This window comes from Candoia aspera, chromosome 7 (genome assembly GCF_035149785.1).
Source record: "Candoia aspera isolate rCanAsp1 chromosome 7, rCanAsp1.hap2, whole genome shotgun sequence".
In the NCBI taxonomy this organism is placed as follows: Eukaryota; Metazoa; Chordata; class Lepidosauria; order Squamata; family Boidae; genus Candoia; species Candoia aspera.
Genome location: NC_086159.1, coordinates 9,346,365 through 9,365,524, shown reverse-complemented (window position 1 = coordinate 9,365,524; position 19,160 = coordinate 9,346,365). Strand labels below are relative to the sequence as shown.

The following is a 19,160-nucleotide window of genomic DNA, read 5'->3' as shown; positions in this document are numbered from 1 at the left end:
GGTATGGTTGTTCTGATACATCTCTATATTCAAAGTAACAAGGGTTTTTGCATCTCCATCCAACCCCCTACCTTTCTAAACAGCCTTGGCCATTTCTTGTGCCCTGCATGCTCCCTCTTGTGGTCAGGACATTGGAGCCATATCCTCAGCAGATTTCGTGGATGCCACATTGATTGTGTGGGTACAGTGCTAGTCTTTGAAACTTCAAGTGAGACCATAGCCATAAATTTTGGGAAGCGTTTGGAATGGTTGGCAGCCTAGGATGGTCTCAAGCAAGGGCAGAGTGAAGGACCCCTAGTAGAAGGGGAGGAAATCTTCGGCTCAATTGTTACTCTTGCCTATGCATGGAATCCTTCCACACCATCCATTCCCAGTTGTGAAATGCCCAACGGTATGTCTATCAGTGAGGAGTCCTTTCAGTTAATAATAGATGGGGGGGGCAATTAAAATGTCATACTGGGCTACTTTGTTTCATGTATGTGACTTCAAAATCCACTATCAGGATTTTGATACCTAGAGACTGGGAGGAGGATCCATTATCCTTAAGCCCATTCTTCATGCTTTTGAAGCCAAGGGGAGCATTTAATCTCTCCAACCTTCCTCCATTTTAACCATGGGGCCACAGGAAGTATATCTGAGGATGTGATGGCATCATTAGGTGGGTGGAGCCAAACGTTTGTGTGGGTTTGCTTTTTTTTCATCTGGGGTTCTCAGTGCATCATTCTTCAACATGTGTGTGCTACACACATATAGCACACACATGTAACACACAATGACAGACAACTGTGCAGCTAAAAATTGGTAGCTTAATTTCTGAATTTTGTTGCTCCAATCCTAGACAGCGGACAGACAGGAACTAGGGTCTAGGGGACCCATGTAATACCCTTGTTTTAGCTTCTGCTTGTTCCCAAGATTCAGCTTCCTCTCCATTTCCACCCTGAGCAGAGGGATCACATACAATGGAAATGTTATGTTTCCCGCACGTCTGCATTCATTTCTCAATCTTGTGGCACTTCCTGCCACCACAGAATGAAGTTTGTGAGTTCATATTTCCTTGACTAAGGAAAAAAAAACCCAATCCAATAAAAATGATCTTCTGACCTCTTTTTGCTTTTCTCATACTCTGAGATAAGCGTGACAACCATCTCCAAATAATTCTTAAGGGTTCCTTTTAAACTTTGTGACATGAGTTGGTTTACATTAATAATTAAATAATGTCTAAGAAAGCATGATAAATGGGAGTTTATTTGTTTTTTTAAGGAGCACTCTAGGGCTTCGGCTAATACAACCCCATAATTTAAAATAATTCCTTTTCTCACAGAGTAACATTTCAAATATACAGTCCTACAGTTCTCCTGGGAATATGTTCTCCAACTCAATAAAATATACAAATGCTAATATTTCCAGCATGTTTTTGTTTAGCATGAAAAGAATTTTTTTCCCTGTTAAGGAGAAGTCTAACGTTTTAATTCTGGCAGAAAATGATATTAAAGCAATGGATCATTATAGTGTACAGATTCTGAAATATTCGTTATATCAAATGAATTGATGGTTGGTGTTTATTTCCACAGTTTTTATGAATGCAGCTATACCTATCGCAGCTGTTCTCGCGGTAAGAATAACTTTGGGAGGGGTGGGTTGAAGAATGGGAACACAAAATATGCTTGAGGACCTATGGGATCTTACTTTTTCCAAGGATCCCTGTTTCTTGGAGGTTGGAGTACAATTCTGGAAGTGTGAATATCCAAAGAGTGGAAATCTGACCTGAGCAAGGATTAGTGAAACAGGCTTTGTAACTATAACAAAAAGATTTCTTTACAGGAAATACATTATAATGACCGGCAAAGTCTAGCACCTAACAAGCTACATCCTACCACAGAGAGAGTCCAAGAACATGTGCTTCATGCATGTGTGCCTGGGAAAAAAGGCAGAAAGAAGTGGCTTCAGATCAGCAGTCTCATAGACTCCTGCCAAATTAATACTTCTTAAATTTAAAACTTAAAAATTAATCAAAATCCTATGCGATTAGGTTTTCCTAGTTGAGTTCCTGTAAAATTTTGCATCAGAAGGAAAACATGTTACGAAATCACATAGGAGAATCCTGATGTCTTACAAGAGTACACATGAGCAGGCAACATTTCACCCAAGCACATTACAATCTCTCAGAATCTCATACAAGAATGTCATGAGTTATTTGATGAAGCTGTGAGATTTGGGGCATTTCATTTTTTTAACGAGGAGATGCCTAGGTCAATGCGTGAGATCACAGAGGGCACCCACCAAGTACTGTATAGACTTCCATGACCCTGTTTTGGAACGTTGTATTTGTTAGAGGTTAATGCATTTTGTTGCTCCCTACGAAGAGGAACTTCAAAGAGCAAGTGTTGCACGTGTGTGTATGTCTGGGAAAGACAGAAGATAGTGATCTCATATTAGCAATCTTGCAGACAAAGAGCAGGCAGGATGATAGACAAAGAGGGGACACAGAATAAACCCCTATAAACCCCTAAAATGCTGAAATGTTGATACCATTGGAGCCATACCTCCAGTACTTTGGACATTTGAATAGCATGCCAGGGGCCACACTCCAGAAAGCAGGCAGGGCAAAAACTTAATTAAATTATATAATTTCACTAACTGTATGTGGTTAATTAAATGCCCTTAATACAGCTGTCTCCCATGCATTGAATCATTTCCCTTTCTTGTTGCAAAGCTATCCTTCAAATTATTTTTACTGTAAGATGGGACCACATCCTCAATTTGACTTAGAAGAACTACAGCACTCTTGTTTCCCTGCCACAATGCTAGTCTGCCAGTTTTCACAAGTGGAGACAACCTTCCCTCCAGTTTCTTCTGTTTTACTTTCCATCAGGGCGGGGTGGGAGAATCATAGGTGCCTGGATGCACGTGTTCTTTAACAAGCCAGTCTGCTAGTAAAAGAGACAAAGGAGAGGATGCATTTGGATGACCTGGAGGCATCCACAGGACCCGATGCTTTTGTGACAATGACCAAAAAAAAAAGCATTGTGTCGTCATGATGTGAATTCTGCTCCTTTTTGTACATGTGTGCCACATCACGATGCATATACAAAAGGGACACAGCTTGCATTGCAACAGTGCAGTGCTTCTTTCATCAATCTCCCCTCCTTTGACCTCCCCTGTGGACAATTTTGGATGTACATTCCATTTATATCCATCGTTCCTGAAAGGAAGGATATGTGATAAGGCTAGCAATGCTTTGGATTTGATTCCAAAAGAAAGGTGCTTCTGAGTATGCTCTGTAGCTCTTTAAAGCAGCTACGTCTTCTCCTGAGATGGTGCAGCTGCTATAGAGAGCCCTGGTATGCGAGACATTCCCTGAGGATTCATAGATATAGAAGGCAAGGGGTTCAGAAGCTGAAACCTGCAGAAATATGGAGGAAATCCCAACACCTATCTAGAAAATGTAAAGAACAACATCAAGTTGTCTTTGAATTGAGTAAGACCCCATGCTTTCTTTGCAAAACAACATTTGCTTCTACCCATATCTTCTTCTCTTGATGTACCAGACTTTTGTGAGCTACACGTATGCTGAAGATGCACAGCTAACTACAGCCCAGGCTTTTGCATCTCTCTCGCTGTTTCACATCCTGGTTACACCCTTGTTCCTGCTATCCACTGTTGTTAGATTTGCTGTCAAGGCCATCATAAGGTAGGTGATTTAATTACAGAGCAGTTACAGTTAAATCAACAAACTATGATTAAGCAAATTGTGGCTTACCCAATGGGGGAACCTCACCATTATACCTTCTTCCAAATAAGTGGAATTGTGGAGATTGTGGGACATTTCTGATGTTTCTTTAGAGAGTGGGTTCCCATGAGCACCTTCATCACTGTAACTGCATGTATGAATGCAATATTACAGAGCTTTACTATCAGAACCAAATCAGTGCTCTTCAGGTGACACTGATTCATGCATTCATCTACCAAACTTCAAATGTATAGTGACCTAGTTATGACAAATACTTAAACCCATACATACCCATGGTACAGCTCTTTTTCCAAGTATGCAACATGATGCAGAGTGCAGAAAAATAAAAAACGATAAACTGAATAAATTAAAGACATAGGGTAGGGGGGAAAAAGGTAAATATAACTTAATCTAGTTTATGCTGACACAGTTGTGTGTCCTTGAGAACCATCCTTGTTTCTATCACATCCATACACAAATTCATACAGTGCCTTTGGTTCTTTAAACTTCTCACTCTCTCTTGGGAAGAATTCATAACCTGTTCCTCTTGACCCATTCATTCTTCTTTCATATATGTATTTTTCAGTTCAACTGCATTCATTTACTCTACTAAGTCCAAGTCACTTCAACATACTTCTTTCATGTTTATCACTGTCTTTTGTATTCAGACAACATTCTTTCATCACTTGTTCATTCTTGACCCTTTCTCTTCTCATGTTACCACAGACATTTCTTAAGTACCCCAGATAATTTATGAGAAATAGAAGTGACTTTCTAGCTTTGAGGCTCTTCCTATATTACTATATTCGTGCATGTTTAACTAAGTCAGTTCCAAACCTAGTGGCTGCATTTGCATTTAGTTTTAAACTTAGTTCATTTTTGTGGTTCCACATGTGCCAATCATCCTGTTTGGCTAGTTTGTGATTCAGTATATTGTGTGAATCCATAAAGTGAATTAATTCAGCAGCCAAGTTAGGTGTATTGTGTAAACATAGCCTATATATAAGACAAGATATACTTGTGACAAGCTGAATAAATGAATAAGCATTATTACTTTGATCCCAGACTGAATTTTTGTTAATACCTGTTATGCAATGTTTTTTAGTAACTTCTGTTCATACATGATGGTCCATATCTTCAGTATCTACAAAATGTTCATAAGATATTGCACTGGAAATTGTACCAGAATAAATGACACTATGCAGTCTACTTGTCTGAGCAAATTTGTGGCTTGTCCAATAAACATGATTGCTCAGCAAGTATATTTTTGGCAGTGGAAATTTTCTAGATGACTATTTCTTGGGCACTATTTTCTTTTTTCACAATGTCCTGTGTGCTTTTGAGCATGGGTCCCCAATGGCAGCTGATGCCTTGAGACAAAACCGTACAATGATTATGAACAAATGCATGATCCTTGGGAGGGGAACAGCTAACAAAACACAGAATGAAAGTTTTGGTATATGAAATTAACTGCTTTGTATAAGTTGTCAGAAACTGGCTAATTTATTTTTTTTCTGTCTGAGCTTAGAAGCAGCCCCATTTTTTGTTTAGACCAGAAATGTCTCAGAAGGACTCTGCATCAGGGCCCAGAGTCCCCCGATGGGAGGAGATGGGCGGGGACAAATTGGACAAATAAATAAATAAATAAAATCCAAATTGGATGGATAAATAAAGCTGGAAAAAAAGGTATGGCAAGTGGTGGAAAGTCCAAGCCATATTTTTTTCAGCCACACAAAATCTTCTGTGCAGGAACGTGCAAAAGCCACTCCAAGAGACCTAGAGAAAAGCTTCTTTTTCATCTTAAACTTGGGATCCTGTTCTTCATCCTTCCAAATACTTAAAAAGAAAACAAAATAAAATAAATCTTAGTGTTGTGTAAACGATCAAGCTTCCTCACTGTGTGTACACTATATTTAGCATAGTATATTTCCAAAGCAATAGGCCTATTGCATTGGGGGCAGTTCAGACTAAGAGGCTGTGTTTGCCAAGGCAAAACACAACTTTTTCAAAGATTTATTTCCTCTGTTTTGCACTTACAGCCAAAGTAATCTCCTCCTGAAGATACAGGAGGATATTGTACTCTTGGCGCTTCATTTCCTTCTACCCCAATTGGTTATCAACTTAGTTTACAGGAAGAAGTGCCCTGTACCTGGAGTAATTAAATCTGTATATGTTCCTACCCAACTGTTTCATTTCATTCTGTGAAGCTACCTTACTTTATTATGGAGGGGTTTTATTCAAATTGCTTGTCCTTTAGGAAAGCTTAAAATACCTGTTCTTCCAGCAGGCCCAAGGTCAGGGCAATTTGTGAACCAGTATGAGCAATGACATGTTTGAAAAAAAAAAATTTGCACTCCTGACATGGTGTGTCTGATACTATTGGTTTCTGTCTGATTGGTTGTCTATAAATAGTTTTCAAACTTCTGTACATCTTGATTCGCTGGCAGTTAGGCAGCTAATCAATTAAATAAAATAAATAATAAAAATTTTCAAATGCATTACTGGTAGTCCTTGACTTACGACCACAATAGGAACCAGAAAAATCATGGTTAAGTAGTGAGGTCATTAAGTGAGGCATCATGTGGCCACACCTGACTTTATGACCTTTTTGCTGTGGTTGTTAAGCGAATCATGTGGTTCCCCATTGACTTTGCTTGTTGGAAGCCAGTTGGGAAGGTTGCAAATGACAATCATGTGACCCCAGGACACTGCAACCATCGTAAATACATGCTGGTTCCCAAGCACCTGAATGTTGATCACATGACCACAGGGTCACAGCAATGGTTGTAAGTGCGAGGACTGGCCATAAGTCACTTTCCAGTGCCATCATAACTTCAGTCACTAAATGAATGGTCGTAAGTCGAGGACTACTTGTATTGGAGGTTCCAAAAAGAAATCCTCAAATCTTAGTAAGCTTCCCTAAGTTGTTGGAGATGCTCACTTGATTATAATCTTATGCATAAAGCTAATGATGCCAACAACGCTTGCATTTGCTGGTTCAGAAATAAATTATTTATAATATTCATCTCAGTTATGAGTTGAGCATTGCAACTGTTAAGTTCTCCATCTCAGAACTGAAAGTGAAGAAGCCCTGAGGTTGCTCACTAGTTCCTGGAAGCTTTAAAAAAATATCTCTTTGGAAATATTTAATCAGTTCTGAGCTGAAATTTGTTCTAGAATTTGAACAAAAACTAGATGTAATTTTGAGCTAATGTAGTTTAATGCAGTGAACATCAGTGAACAAGGAGTCCCTCCTTGTGGGGGGAGATGGGCGGTGATAAAAAATTCGACAGATAAATAAATAAATAAATCATGAGTTACTTAGAAGCCTCAATTTAAAACGACTGTTTTCTTATTTCCTAATCTAACTGATCAACATTTCTCTGTTACTAAGTAAAACTGTTCCTAAACTATCATACTTTAGAATCATAGATGGGGAATCATACTTGATTTCTCCCACTGGGGTGGTGGAAGATTCCACGGGAAATGAGGATGAGGATGATGGTTACACTAGAACCCTACCCATTCAAGATAGACAACCACCAGTATTCATAGTCTGAAATTCTGCAGTCCTGGAACACTTACAATAAAGTGATTAGAGTGGTGGTCCCCAGTCTTTTCCTTCAGGTGGGCCTGTATATCTTTATAAAAAACATTTTCAGACTACGCCCTAAATCAGAGAGAGATCCAGGATGATATAGAACTTTACGGTATGAACTAGGACTGGGGAGACCCAGGTTTTATCAGCCAAGGGTGTTGACTGGGCAGCTTAGGGCAACAATCCTGTTTCACAGGATTGCTGCTGTGAGATAAAAATGAGAGGGGGAAGCGTTACATACACTAACTTAGCTCTGAATTAAAATTGAGATAAAAATCTAATAAATAAATGTGACCCCTCCTTTGATGGTGACCATAGGGTCTCAGAATTAAACATGTAATACTACAATCCGAACGGTGGCTGAAATCTCACAAGATCCACAAATCTCGGGTGATATTGAGTGAAAATGCCAAAATCTCACGAGCTTCAGTAAGCTCATGAAATTGTATCAATGCGTCAGATACCTTGGCATAATATCATGGGCTGCTGGCAGTAGATTTACAAACCCACGTTGGGAAGCATTAATTTAAAAAGCCTCTCTCAGTAAGATGAGAAATGTGAGGAGCACCAAGTACTTTTATTACGTCCAATACTGTAAAGGTATCTTAATGACTGTGTGTATTATTACTAATACTTTCCCAACTTCTGTTTTTAGTGTGCAGAAATTGAATGAATTTCTCTTAAGTGATGAGATTGGAGATGACAGCTGGAGAAATGGAGAATGCCCATTGGCATATGAATCGTGTAAGAAGCACACAGGACTTGTAAGGGATTCTTTTTCATCTTCTTTTTTTTAAGCTTCAAAATATATTATGGATGTAAGCCTACTGATGACTATTTTTTACAGGAAGTCTCCTTTGGAGACCATGGAATTTGTTGTTTATTTGTTTAGTCGCTTCCGACTCTTCCTGACTTCATGGACCAGCCCACGCCAGAGCTTCCTGTCAGTCGTCAACACCCCCAGCTCCCCCAGGGACAAGTCCGTCACCTCTAGAATATCATCCATCCACCTTGCCCTTGGTCGGCCCCTCTTCCTTTTGCCCTCCACTCTCCCCAGCATCAGCATCTTCTCCAGGGTGTCCTGTCTTCTCATTATGTGGCCAAAGTATTTCAGTTTTGCCTTGAATATCATTCCCTCAGGTGAGCAGTCTGGCTTTATTTCCTGGAGGATGGACTGGTTTGATCTTCTGGCAGTCCAAGGCACTCTCAGAATTTTCCTCCAACACCACAGTTCAAAAGCATCGATCTTCCTTCTCTCAGCCTTTCTTATGGTCCAGCTCTCGCAGCCATATGTTACTACGGGGAACACCATTGCTTTAACTATGCAGACCTTTGTTGTCAGTGTGATGTCTCTGCTCTTAACTATTTTATCGAGATTGGTCATTGCTCTTCTCCCAAAGATTAAGCGTCTTCTGATTTCCTGACTGCAGTCAGCATCTGCAGTAATCTTTGCATCTAGAAATACAAAGTCTTTCACTGCTTCTACATTTTCTCCCTCTATTTGCCAGTTATCGATCAAGCTGGTTGCCATAATATTGGGTTTTTTTGAGGTTTAGCTGCAAGCCAGCTTTTGCACTTTCTTCTTTCACCTTCATCATAAGGCTCCTCAGTTCCTCTTCGCTTTCAGCCATCAAAGTGGTATCATCTGCATATCTGAGATTGTTAATGTTTCTTCCAGCAATTTTAACTCCAGCCTTGGATTCCTGAAGCCCAGCATGTCGCATAATGTGTTCTGCGTACAAGTTGAATAGGTAGGATGAGAGTATACAGCCCTGCCATACTCCTTTCCCAATCTTAAACCAGTCCATTGTTCCATGGTCTGTTCTTACTGTTGCTACTTGGTCGTTATACAGATTCTTCAGGAGGCATACAAGATGACTTGGTATCCCCATACCACTAAGAACTTGCCACAATTTGTTATGGTCCAAACAGTCAAAGGCTTTAGAATAGTCAATAAAACAGAAATAGATGTTTTTCTGAAACTCCCTGGCTTTTTCCATTATCCAGCGGATATTGGCAATTTGGTCCCTAGTTCCTCTGCCTTTTCTAAACCCAGCTTGTACATCTGGCAATTCTCGCTCCATGAATTGCTGAAGTCTACCTTGCAGGATCTTGAGCATTACCTTACTGGCATGTGAAATGAGTGCCACTGTTCAATAGTTGGAACATTCTTTAGTGTTTCCCTTTTTTGGTATCTTCCAGGACCCTATCTACTAAGTCCAGTCCCTTAAATCTATTCTTCACCTCCACTGCATATTCCTTAGGAATATTAGTGAGCTCATATCTAGCTGATCTGTGGGTCTTCCCTAATCTCTTGAGTCTGATCCTAAATTGTGCAATAAGAAGTTTGTGATCGGAACTACAGTCAGCTCCAGGTCTTGTTTTTACCGACTGTATAGATGTCTACCACCTTTGGCTGCAAAGGATGTAGTCAATCTGATTTCGGTGTTGTCCATCTGGGGAAGTCCATGTATAAAGCTGTCTCTTAGGTTGTTGGAAGAGAGTGTTTGTTATGCAGAGTGAGTTGTCTTGGCAAAATTCTATCAGCCTATGTCCTGCTTCGTTTTGTTCTCCCAGGCCATGCTTACCTGTAATTCCAGGTGTCATTTGACTGCCCACCTTAGCATTCCAGTCTCCTGTGATGAAAATAACATCTCTTTTAGACATGTTGTCCAGTAGGTGCTGCAGATCCTCATAGAACTGCTCTACTTCAGCTTCTTCAGCATCTGTGGTTGGGGCGTATATTTGGATCACTGTGATGTTAGATGGCTTGCCCTGAATTCAAATTGAGATCATTCTATTGTTTTTTGGATTGTATCCAAGCACTGCTTTAGCCACTTGACTATTAATTATGAAGGCTACTCCATTTCTTCTGTGGTCCTCCTGTCCACAGTAGTAGATCTGGTGGTCATTTGATGTGAAGTGGCCCATTCCAGTCCATTTCAGTTCACTGACGCCCAAAATGTCTATCTCTAATCTTGACATCTCACCAATAACCACATCCAATTTGCCCTGGCTCATAGATCTTACATTCCAGGTTCCAATGGTGTGTTGATCCTTAGAACAGCGGATTTGCCGTTCGCCACCAGCACCGTCGGCCGCTAGCCGTCCTTTCGGCTTTGAGCTAGCTGCATCGTCACGTCTGGGGCTAGTTGAACTCATCCTCTGTTCCTCCCCAGTAGCATTTTGACCATCTTCCGACCTGGCGGTCTCATCTTCCGATGGTATACCGACATATCTCTGGTTGTACTGATCCATTTAGTTTTCATGGCAAGAATACTGGGGTGGGTTGCCATTACCTTCCCCAGGGATCGCATTTAGTCTGACCTCTCTGTCATGACCTTCCCATCTTGGGTGGCCCTTCACGGTTTAGCTCATGGCATCATTGAGGTGCTCAGGCCCCCGCACCACGACAAGGTAACAATCCTTTGCTGAATGACCATGGAATAGTCTAGCTTAAATGGATGAGGTTCTTTACAGTAAACACACACACACACACACACTGGTGCACTTTAATAACTAACTACTGATAATTAATTTTGAAAATTCATTGTGGAGTAACAAATATAGCAGACAGAGCTGTCCCCAGATTGATTGATTGATTGAGATTTAGGTTTAGGATTAGGCACTGCCTGACCCCAGTGATTCTGGGAAGCTCACAATATCAAACAACAAGATAAAAAGCTAAATACAGTTTAAATGAATAGTGCACTCAGCAATGATTGCTGTACAGTGATTTCTATCAGATCTCGTTGAATTGTGTCTATTGTTTCAGTAATAGTGGAAATGTTTTACAGAATTGGGTTGCTAGCATAACACCCAATCTTCCTCTTCCTTTATTTCATCTGGGCTTAGGACCAGCAGTGATGGAAATGGACCATCACTTTAATTCAAGAAAGTGTCTTGAATTAAATGGACATAGGGAACATGAAACAAGATCTGATCCATTCCAGGAAAGAAGATAGCTGAAGGAAGATATCTCAAGTCTTTTCCTTGCCTAGTGACATCAATGGGAGTGCAAAGCCACTTTTCTGTAAAATCCTGTTTTGTATAGAATCCAGGAAAGCCAGCTTCATTTATGGTGCTATAGCATCCCTTTAGTTAAATAATCAAGATTACCTAACCATTGGTATGGTAGGGGTGAAGATGTGTGACTATACCTAGGAAAAATGTATTTAAAAATTGAATTTTGAGGTTATCTTCTTCAGTAATCAGATGGAGATAAAATCTCTCTCCTTTCTTCTCTTTTTTATCCATGTCTGAAGCATCCCAAAGCCATAAATCGGAAACAGCCCTTGAGACACCAGCTGGACAGCTATGATCAACCACAAAGGATACCAACTCAACATCTAAACATAGATGACTATGCTATCAAGGTGCCTTGTTTTTTTAAAGTAGAGCAATCAATCCAATATTTTGTAGCTCATCCACTGCTAAGTGAATTGCTGATAATCCAGACAAGATGGACCTTTTGTGGTTCATCTGCATCCTGTTCTGAAAGGAGGTGTATTTTCTTTAAAGACTAGTTTCTCAGCTTGGGGATATTTAACAACTTTGTCCATCTTTACTTAAGATGAATCTCTGGTATGGAAGGCTTTCACTAAGATGTGGGGTTTTTTTTCATTTATTACTTGTCTCCATCTTCATTGAAGGAGATTGTTTTGTATTTAAAATGGTATTCTAAATGTTGGAAAGTTTTGGAAACCATGTTTATTATGTAGCACACCAATTTTTAACTTCTTCTGTATCTCTTACTCTTGTGGCATTTCAAATCCTTTTTTTAAAAAAGCTTCATATCCTGACCTGATTTGTAAGAGATACAGATGTGCTTGCCTATTAACTTCAGCATAATTGTTACACACATCTGTTTGCAGTTCTAATGTATGATATTATGCATTGCAGGTAACCAATGGATACTTTTCATGGGGAAGTGGATTAGCCACGTTATCCAGTATTGATATCAGAATCCCAACAGGTAAACTAATCCTCCAAGTTCAACAGCATTTTGTTCAGCACATTTTCTATTGCCTCTGGATGGTTTGGAGCATGCAAAGGGATAATGCATAGACTGACTATAGAAACATTTTCTTAAGCTAAAGACTATAGACATATGTTCATTTTCTCAGAATGGACTCCCTAAGACTTCAGAATAGACAGTCATAGGTTTCCTGTTTAAAATCTTTACCCTGAAATAAATGGGATGTCTATAATCTGCCTGATCATGTCCATTTTTAACCCAACAGTTCTTCCATTGAGAAATATATATATATATATATTCTTTTTGTCCGAAGCTTTTAATGCAAAATATAACAACACAAATAAAACAACAATCAAAACAGAAGCTTAGAGTGAATGGCACCTATTCCTGATATGCAGGAGAATATATGCATATATGCAAGCAGTTGGAACAATCAGTAACTTAATACTCTAAGGAAAGAATGCATTAAAGGATTTAATTCTCATGTATTAATTTGTAGGCCAGATGACAATGATCGTAGGACAGGTTGGCTGCGGCAAATCTTCTCTCCTTCTTGCTATCCTTGGTGAGATGCAAACCTTGGAAGGGAAAGTTACTTGGAACCGGTATGTTTTCAAGTTGTTTGTCTAGACCCAGGGTTTTCTAGAGAGAGAGGACTGAATCTTGATAGAGGGGTTATTTTTAATCTAGCCAATCATGAACAGCTCAAGCAATGAATAATATAGAGGATAATTTTTTCGATCAGTTAATCAGTCATGGGACTTGATTAAGATGATCTGTTTTGATTGTGAAATTTAGAGCTGGAAGGAAGATCAATCCATAGTCTGTCTCCTAAGAGTCCTTTTATGGTGCAGCTCCATCAGTCTAAATTGTTACGGGGATTTAGATGTCATTATCTTATGCTGGTAACTTTCCAATGCTTTCTTAGCACTTTTTTTCATCGACAGACCCATTAAAATGAAATACGGGCTACTTGAATTAAACTTTTTGATTGATCATAGTAAGTACCTCTGTTGGGAAGACCCCAAAGACACTGGTTTTCATTTTTAGGAATAGTCTGCATAGGCTCCTGCATGAAACGGAATGACTGCATACACTGCACTCTAACCACAAATGTGCATATCCAATTTGAGAGAGGCCAGAAGAAATGGGTTTGATAATGCCCTGTGAAGACCTTCTCCTGCATGGATATAATGGCAGAATAGTTCTGCAGGGTGGGTGCCTGTTTGCGCCATATCTTCTAGTAACTAGGCAGAAAGATTCCAAGACATGAATTCTCGATGGCAATTATAAACGGGTAGCAACATTATTGGTAGGCAATAGCCCGAAAATGAATGTATTATATGCAGAAGGATCCCTTCCACCTTGATAAAACTCCATGCTCCTCATTTATCTTCTGTCAAAAGCCCTGAATTTGAGCATGGAGAGTTTAGTCACACAACTCCCAGACACTAAAAATTTGACTCTTAAGATTAGCAGGACTCTCTTCACTAGGATTCCACACATACATAGTGCAACTTCATTTTTGTGTTTCTTTGCTTGCTTCAGCTTCTTCCTCCATTCAAAACTTTTATCTCACATGCCTGGAATTCAAGAAGAACATCTGTATCTATGCAGCACAGCATCTGAATGAACTCTGATGTTTTCCCCCTCTTTTGTGTGTTTCCATAGACTAGGTGTGAGTTGCACTGATGCATTAATGTTATACATTTCAACCGTACCTAAAACATTACTTTCATCTGCATGTTTATACTCTTTATGGGTTCTTTAAGGAATACAGGTCCTTGTGGAAAGTAGGAATCCTATGGCATTAGGGAATATTTTCTTTGCATGAGGTTTATTTTCCAAGAGCGTTTTAAAATATTGATTAATAGAAATTAATAATAGAAATTCAATAAATTAAAATAAATAAATAAATAAAATATTGATTTAAGTAGGGCATTGAAATAAGTATTTCCAGTGGGGCTCATCACAACCCTGCATTTCCAACTGGAATACCACTATCCATAATGTTGATTTAAAAAATGAACTAACAATTAGAATTGTGGGCTCAATAGCATAAGAATAATTCATTTCATGCCATTGTGGTGAGGAGGTTCCATCTCTGACACTATTCTCAAATCCTCCAAAGAATACCAGCAGGCAATGTATGATCAATGTATTAATTTCTCATTATTAGTGAGGGCAGGAATGGAAACCTTTTGGACACTCAAGACCACAAAAAGGGTCCAGGAGGAGACAGCAAGAGACCCCTCAAGGCGGCAGGTGTAGAATTTTTGGCTTTTTTTTTAACTTTTGGGAAAAAAGTATTTTATAGTAGTATGAAGCCAACTGGAGATGCACCAAATCCATTTTATTTTCTGTGAAAGTTGATGGAAAACAAGGACTTGTATTACAGGTTGCCCTCTGAACTAGGGGCTGGTGTTGGCCAGAAAATGGGGAGTTTGCAAGGTCTAATAGCATGGTATTCAATCATCTGTAGCAACATGCTTGTCTTTCTTCTTATGCTTTGTTGTTAGGATTTTGCTTAATTTTTGAACATCCCTCCTTCCATGTTTGAAACTTTATCAGTAGAGTTTATCTCTTTCTCAACTACTACTAAAATATTGTTTACTGTAACTTGCAGCATAAATGAAACTGAGTCTTCTTTTGAAGCAAACCGGAGGTATTATTGTTCAATCTTGTCCTTGAAACCCTACCTTTTTTACCCCTCAATCAATATCTTGTTCCCTTCCATCAAATATAGTAACTTCCTAGAATATATTAATCCAAAATATCTTCAGCACAGTGGTTCCCAGTCTTTGGGGCTAATGGCTTGAGCCATATCAAGTCCTCATAATGTAATTTCTAAGCAATGCAGTATGTAAGACTCAGAAGACACTTGGTAGATGAGCAAACTGCCTATTATTTTGCTTCACACGTATGAATTTGTATATATTGTAATGTCACTTTACGGTAATATTAACATCCATTTCCTGAAATGTCTTCCTCTTTCTTTTGGGTGGAAGAATGTTGGTCATCTAGCATTCACATGAAGCATTCACATTGTGTAAAATAATTCAGAGCTTTGTCTGAAGGCAGGGAATATGTCAAAGTTTCTGAAGCTAGGCAGGTATGGCTGTAGGCCAACCTTTTCCTATGTCCTTCTTGGGGGAATGGGTATGAGGGTGGAGAATGAAATGAAAAACTATTAGCAGAGCTGAAATGAATCTATATTGTGCCCCACAGTTCCGATGTTTTGGATTCTTCTCCTAAATTGCAATGCCTAGAATTTGAACTTCAGCCTTCATACTTGGATACAAAACCAACATTTTGATAGTCAGTCCCAGTTTGGATGTCTCAGTGACCTAAACTGAAATGCCAACATCCAGCTTCCCTGGTAGATACAGAGTCAAGCCAAAGAGTCACAGTTCTTCCAGATTGAATGACTTGGGTGCATAAACATGGACTTGAGGAACACAACCTTTCATTTCAGCTCATGTACCAAATCAGGTAGCTGCTGGGAACCACTGTGTGATCAGATATCCTGATAACATAAAGGAAATTAACAGTTTATGCCTTCAAAACTCCTTAAATATGGACCTTTGTGGGGCCACACAAATTGCTTCTAACCAATGTTTCATATTTCACAGCACCCATCTCTCTTTTTACCTAACTGTGGATACATGCCAATAAAAGTTGCAGAGTAACTTCATCATAGTTTTAAAAATACAAATGTTCATGAGACCTGAACTGATGATCCACAAATACATTTTTGTAAAATCCTCACCATCGTCTCCCATTTTCATTGCATACTGTATATTTTGTATGAGAACTTTCAAACATAAGACTTGAATTTACATGCAAATGCAATTTTCTTACACAAAATGCCTTAGACTAGTTCACACATTTTGAAAATACTGATTTTGTCAGGGTTCAGATGTAAGATGGCAGAAGCTCTCAGCTGTCAATTACTAATTGCTATTGTCTATGACCTATTAAAATGATGGGAAAAAATGTTAAATACATGAATGTTAACAATTAATTAATGTTAACGAGTATTAATTACTGTCAGGTATGTTAAAAACCACTGCATACTCTTCATTCATTGCCATATTCAGAATTCTAGGTTCTTTGAAAGCTGAACAGGCTTTCACTAGTGAGAAGATCAATTAGAGTGGCCAAGCTTCACTAAAAGACAGCTTACTTGCCCTGTGATCTTTCTCTGTAATATTGAGTTACACGAAGAATATTTTATATGGCATGATCAGCAAGTTTAAGACACAGAAATTTTATTGAAGCTAAAAAGCTCTGTATCCAGTCAGCCCTTAGATGGGAGAATATTTGTGAAAGTACAAGAGAGGGCTATCAAAATAATCAGGAGCTGGAACATTTTCTGTATGAAAATGGCTAGAATATTTGGAACTTTAGCTAGGCAAAAAAGGTGGCCGGCAAGGGACGTAGTGAAGCATGTAAGAACATTCATGGTACAGAGATTGGGAGGACTTTATTTTCCATTACTGAGAACATTTGAATGAGGAGTCATCCAATGAGGCAGTTAGAAGGAGATTTAGAGCACTTCCTTACACAGTGCGTGATTAACATGTGGAGTTCATTTCCACAAGGCATGGCGTTGGCCACTGACTTGGATGACTTTACAAGGGATTGGAAAATTAATGGAGACCAAGTCTATGAGGGCTCTCAGTCTTACGGAGTCAGACTACCTCTGAGTTGGGGGCCGTAGCCTCCAAATACCTGTCTCAAGGGAACCCCACTGGGAGGAAGGAATATCTCCACCTCTTTCAGTGAACGCCCAGAGGCATCTGGTTGGTATTGTGACAAACAAGATGCTGCACTAAGATGAGTCTCTATCTGATTCAGCACAATTGGCCCTTTCCAACTCTACGTAACATATTTCTCTCTTCCCTTTTGTCTCCAGTGTGTTGGCACTCAGCCACATGCAGGAATGATGTTGGAAGGAATGATAAAAAGGGTTCCTATGGTGGCTCAACATGAACTGAACATGCCTGTTAAACAAGGATCCCTTAAGGGTGCTTGGAGACAGAAGTGTTCCCTGATGGTAGAAAGATGGGAAGCTACCCAGCTGCATCACTGCATGTCAACTGTTCCTTAATACTGCCAAATATAAACCCTCAGATTTCAGACATATATCAGGAAGGGAATATTCATCAAACCTGCAGTGGTGCAGAGAAAGTTGGCAAAGATATGATATCAAGCTCTGGAATGGAGATTTTTGAGCAAATTTCTGCTCTCATGGCACCACACCTAAAGTCATTTCTTCAAGAATTAGAGTTATCTTGGGGACACTGACTAATGCTGCAATATGTTGAAGAAGGATATTACTGGCCTGCATTTCATGTCCAGTGTCAACATGCTAGTAAAACACCCACAGTTGAGTAGAGTTCCCAGAATCTCCACTGAAAGCCTCCATCTTCCAGTAGCCTTGTGTATGTGCTCAAACAGCTACTCAGTTTGACACAAATTAGTCCAACTGAACATGAAATCAATGCACAGGGTACTCGGCGTGAATAAGACCCACTGATTGGGCCTATCCACTGGCCTATGCATCAGTGTTAAGTCAGATTCCGTGACCCAAAGGATGACACTGGGCCAAATATGCTTAGGAGGATGCAACCCTGTTTCCTCTTTGCATGCCAAATCCCCTGATTTGGAGATAAATGTGAATTCTCCAGATAAGACACACCTTTTCAGCATAGAGTTTGTCACGGAAAAGGGAAAGCTAAAGTAGAGACTGGGTGCTTCTCTAACCTAACTCTTCTTTCCCCTTCAATCTGGTTTTAACAGCTACTTTCCTTTTATGTGCTTTTTTATCCCTTTCCTATTTCAATGCATCCTTGCTAAAATCTGTATGAAGCCGCTCCCTGTCTGCTGCCTCTAATGCATATGAATTCTCAATTTCCATCAGGAATCGGTATTCAGTGGCTTATGCAGCTCAGAAACCCTGGCTCTTGAATGCAACCGTGGAAGAAAACATTACCTTTGGAAGTCCTTTTAATAAACAGAGGTAAAGATCTCATATCTTTCTCTAACAGCCAAACTTGCCAGAATTCCTGCTCTTTTTCTAGATTCAGCTGGAAGATAATTACGTGTAAGGGGAGAGAGATGGGGAAGAAAACCTGTAATATTTCACCAAAGAGATTTTTAGCATGAAAACAAATTACAGGGTAGACCTCGCTCAGCAACTGCCTTGTTTAGCGACCATTCAAAGTTATGATGGCTCTGAAAAAGTAACTTTACAACCGTTCCTCACATTTATGACCATTGTAGTGTCCCCATGGTCTCCTGACCTCCCGTCTGGATTACTGCAACGCGCTCTACATGGGGCTGCCCTTGAAGAGCATTCAGAAGCTTCAGCTGGTGCAGAATGCGGCTGCATGGGTAGTAAATAGTGTCGGCTACTTGGCACATGTAGCACCACTGCTACAGGAGTTGCATTGGTTGCCGGTGTATTTCCAGGTGCAATTCAAGGTGCTGGTTGTCACCTTTAAAGCCCTTCATGGCTTGGGACCGGGTTACCTGAGGGACCATCTTTTCCAAGTTATTTCTACCCGTCCAGTCCAGTCCAGCAGAATAGGCGTGCTCCGGGTCCCATCAGCCGAGGAATGTCAGCTGGCGGGGACCAGGAAGTGTGCCTTTTCTGCTGTGGCGCCTGCCCTCTGGAACATCCTCCCTCCTGAGATTAAGATGGCCCCGAATTTGTTGGTTTTTCGGAAGGCCTTGAAGACCTGGCTTTGTGCCTGGGTCTGGGGTCCCGTGTGTGAGAAGAGCCCTGTTTCTTGGCTGTGCTAACACCAATGGTTTTTAAGATCTCTTGGCTGTATTTATTTTTATAT

At 39.9% G+C, this 19,160-nt stretch overlaps 1 protein-coding gene across 4 annotated transcripts in view; it reads left to right on the top strand.

Moving 5' to 3' along the window:
- Positions 1–19,160, top strand: part of ABCC9 (ATP binding cassette subfamily C member 9) — a 92,742-nt gene that overhangs the window by 33,438 nt on the left and 40,144 nt on the right. For 2 of the 4 annotated variants that reach the window (XM_063308657.1, XM_063308658.1), the window contains exons 13-20: positions 1,572–1,612; positions 3,549–3,691; positions 7,984–8,092; positions 11,594–11,704; positions 12,231–12,303; positions 12,806–12,911; positions 14,933–14,971; positions 18,233–18,331. In XM_063308657.1, the coding sequence (XP_063164727.1) occupies positions 1,572–1,612; positions 3,549–3,691; positions 7,984–8,092; positions 11,594–11,704; positions 12,231–12,303; positions 12,806–12,911; positions 14,933–14,971; positions 18,233–18,331 (721 nt within the window). The remainder of the gene's footprint in view (positions 1–1,571; positions 1,613–3,548; positions 3,692–7,983; positions 8,093–11,593; positions 11,705–12,230; positions 12,304–12,805; positions 12,912–14,932; positions 14,972–18,232; positions 18,332–19,160) is intronic. The other 2 variants (XM_063308659.1, XM_063308660.1) reach the window with 1 other exon arrangement.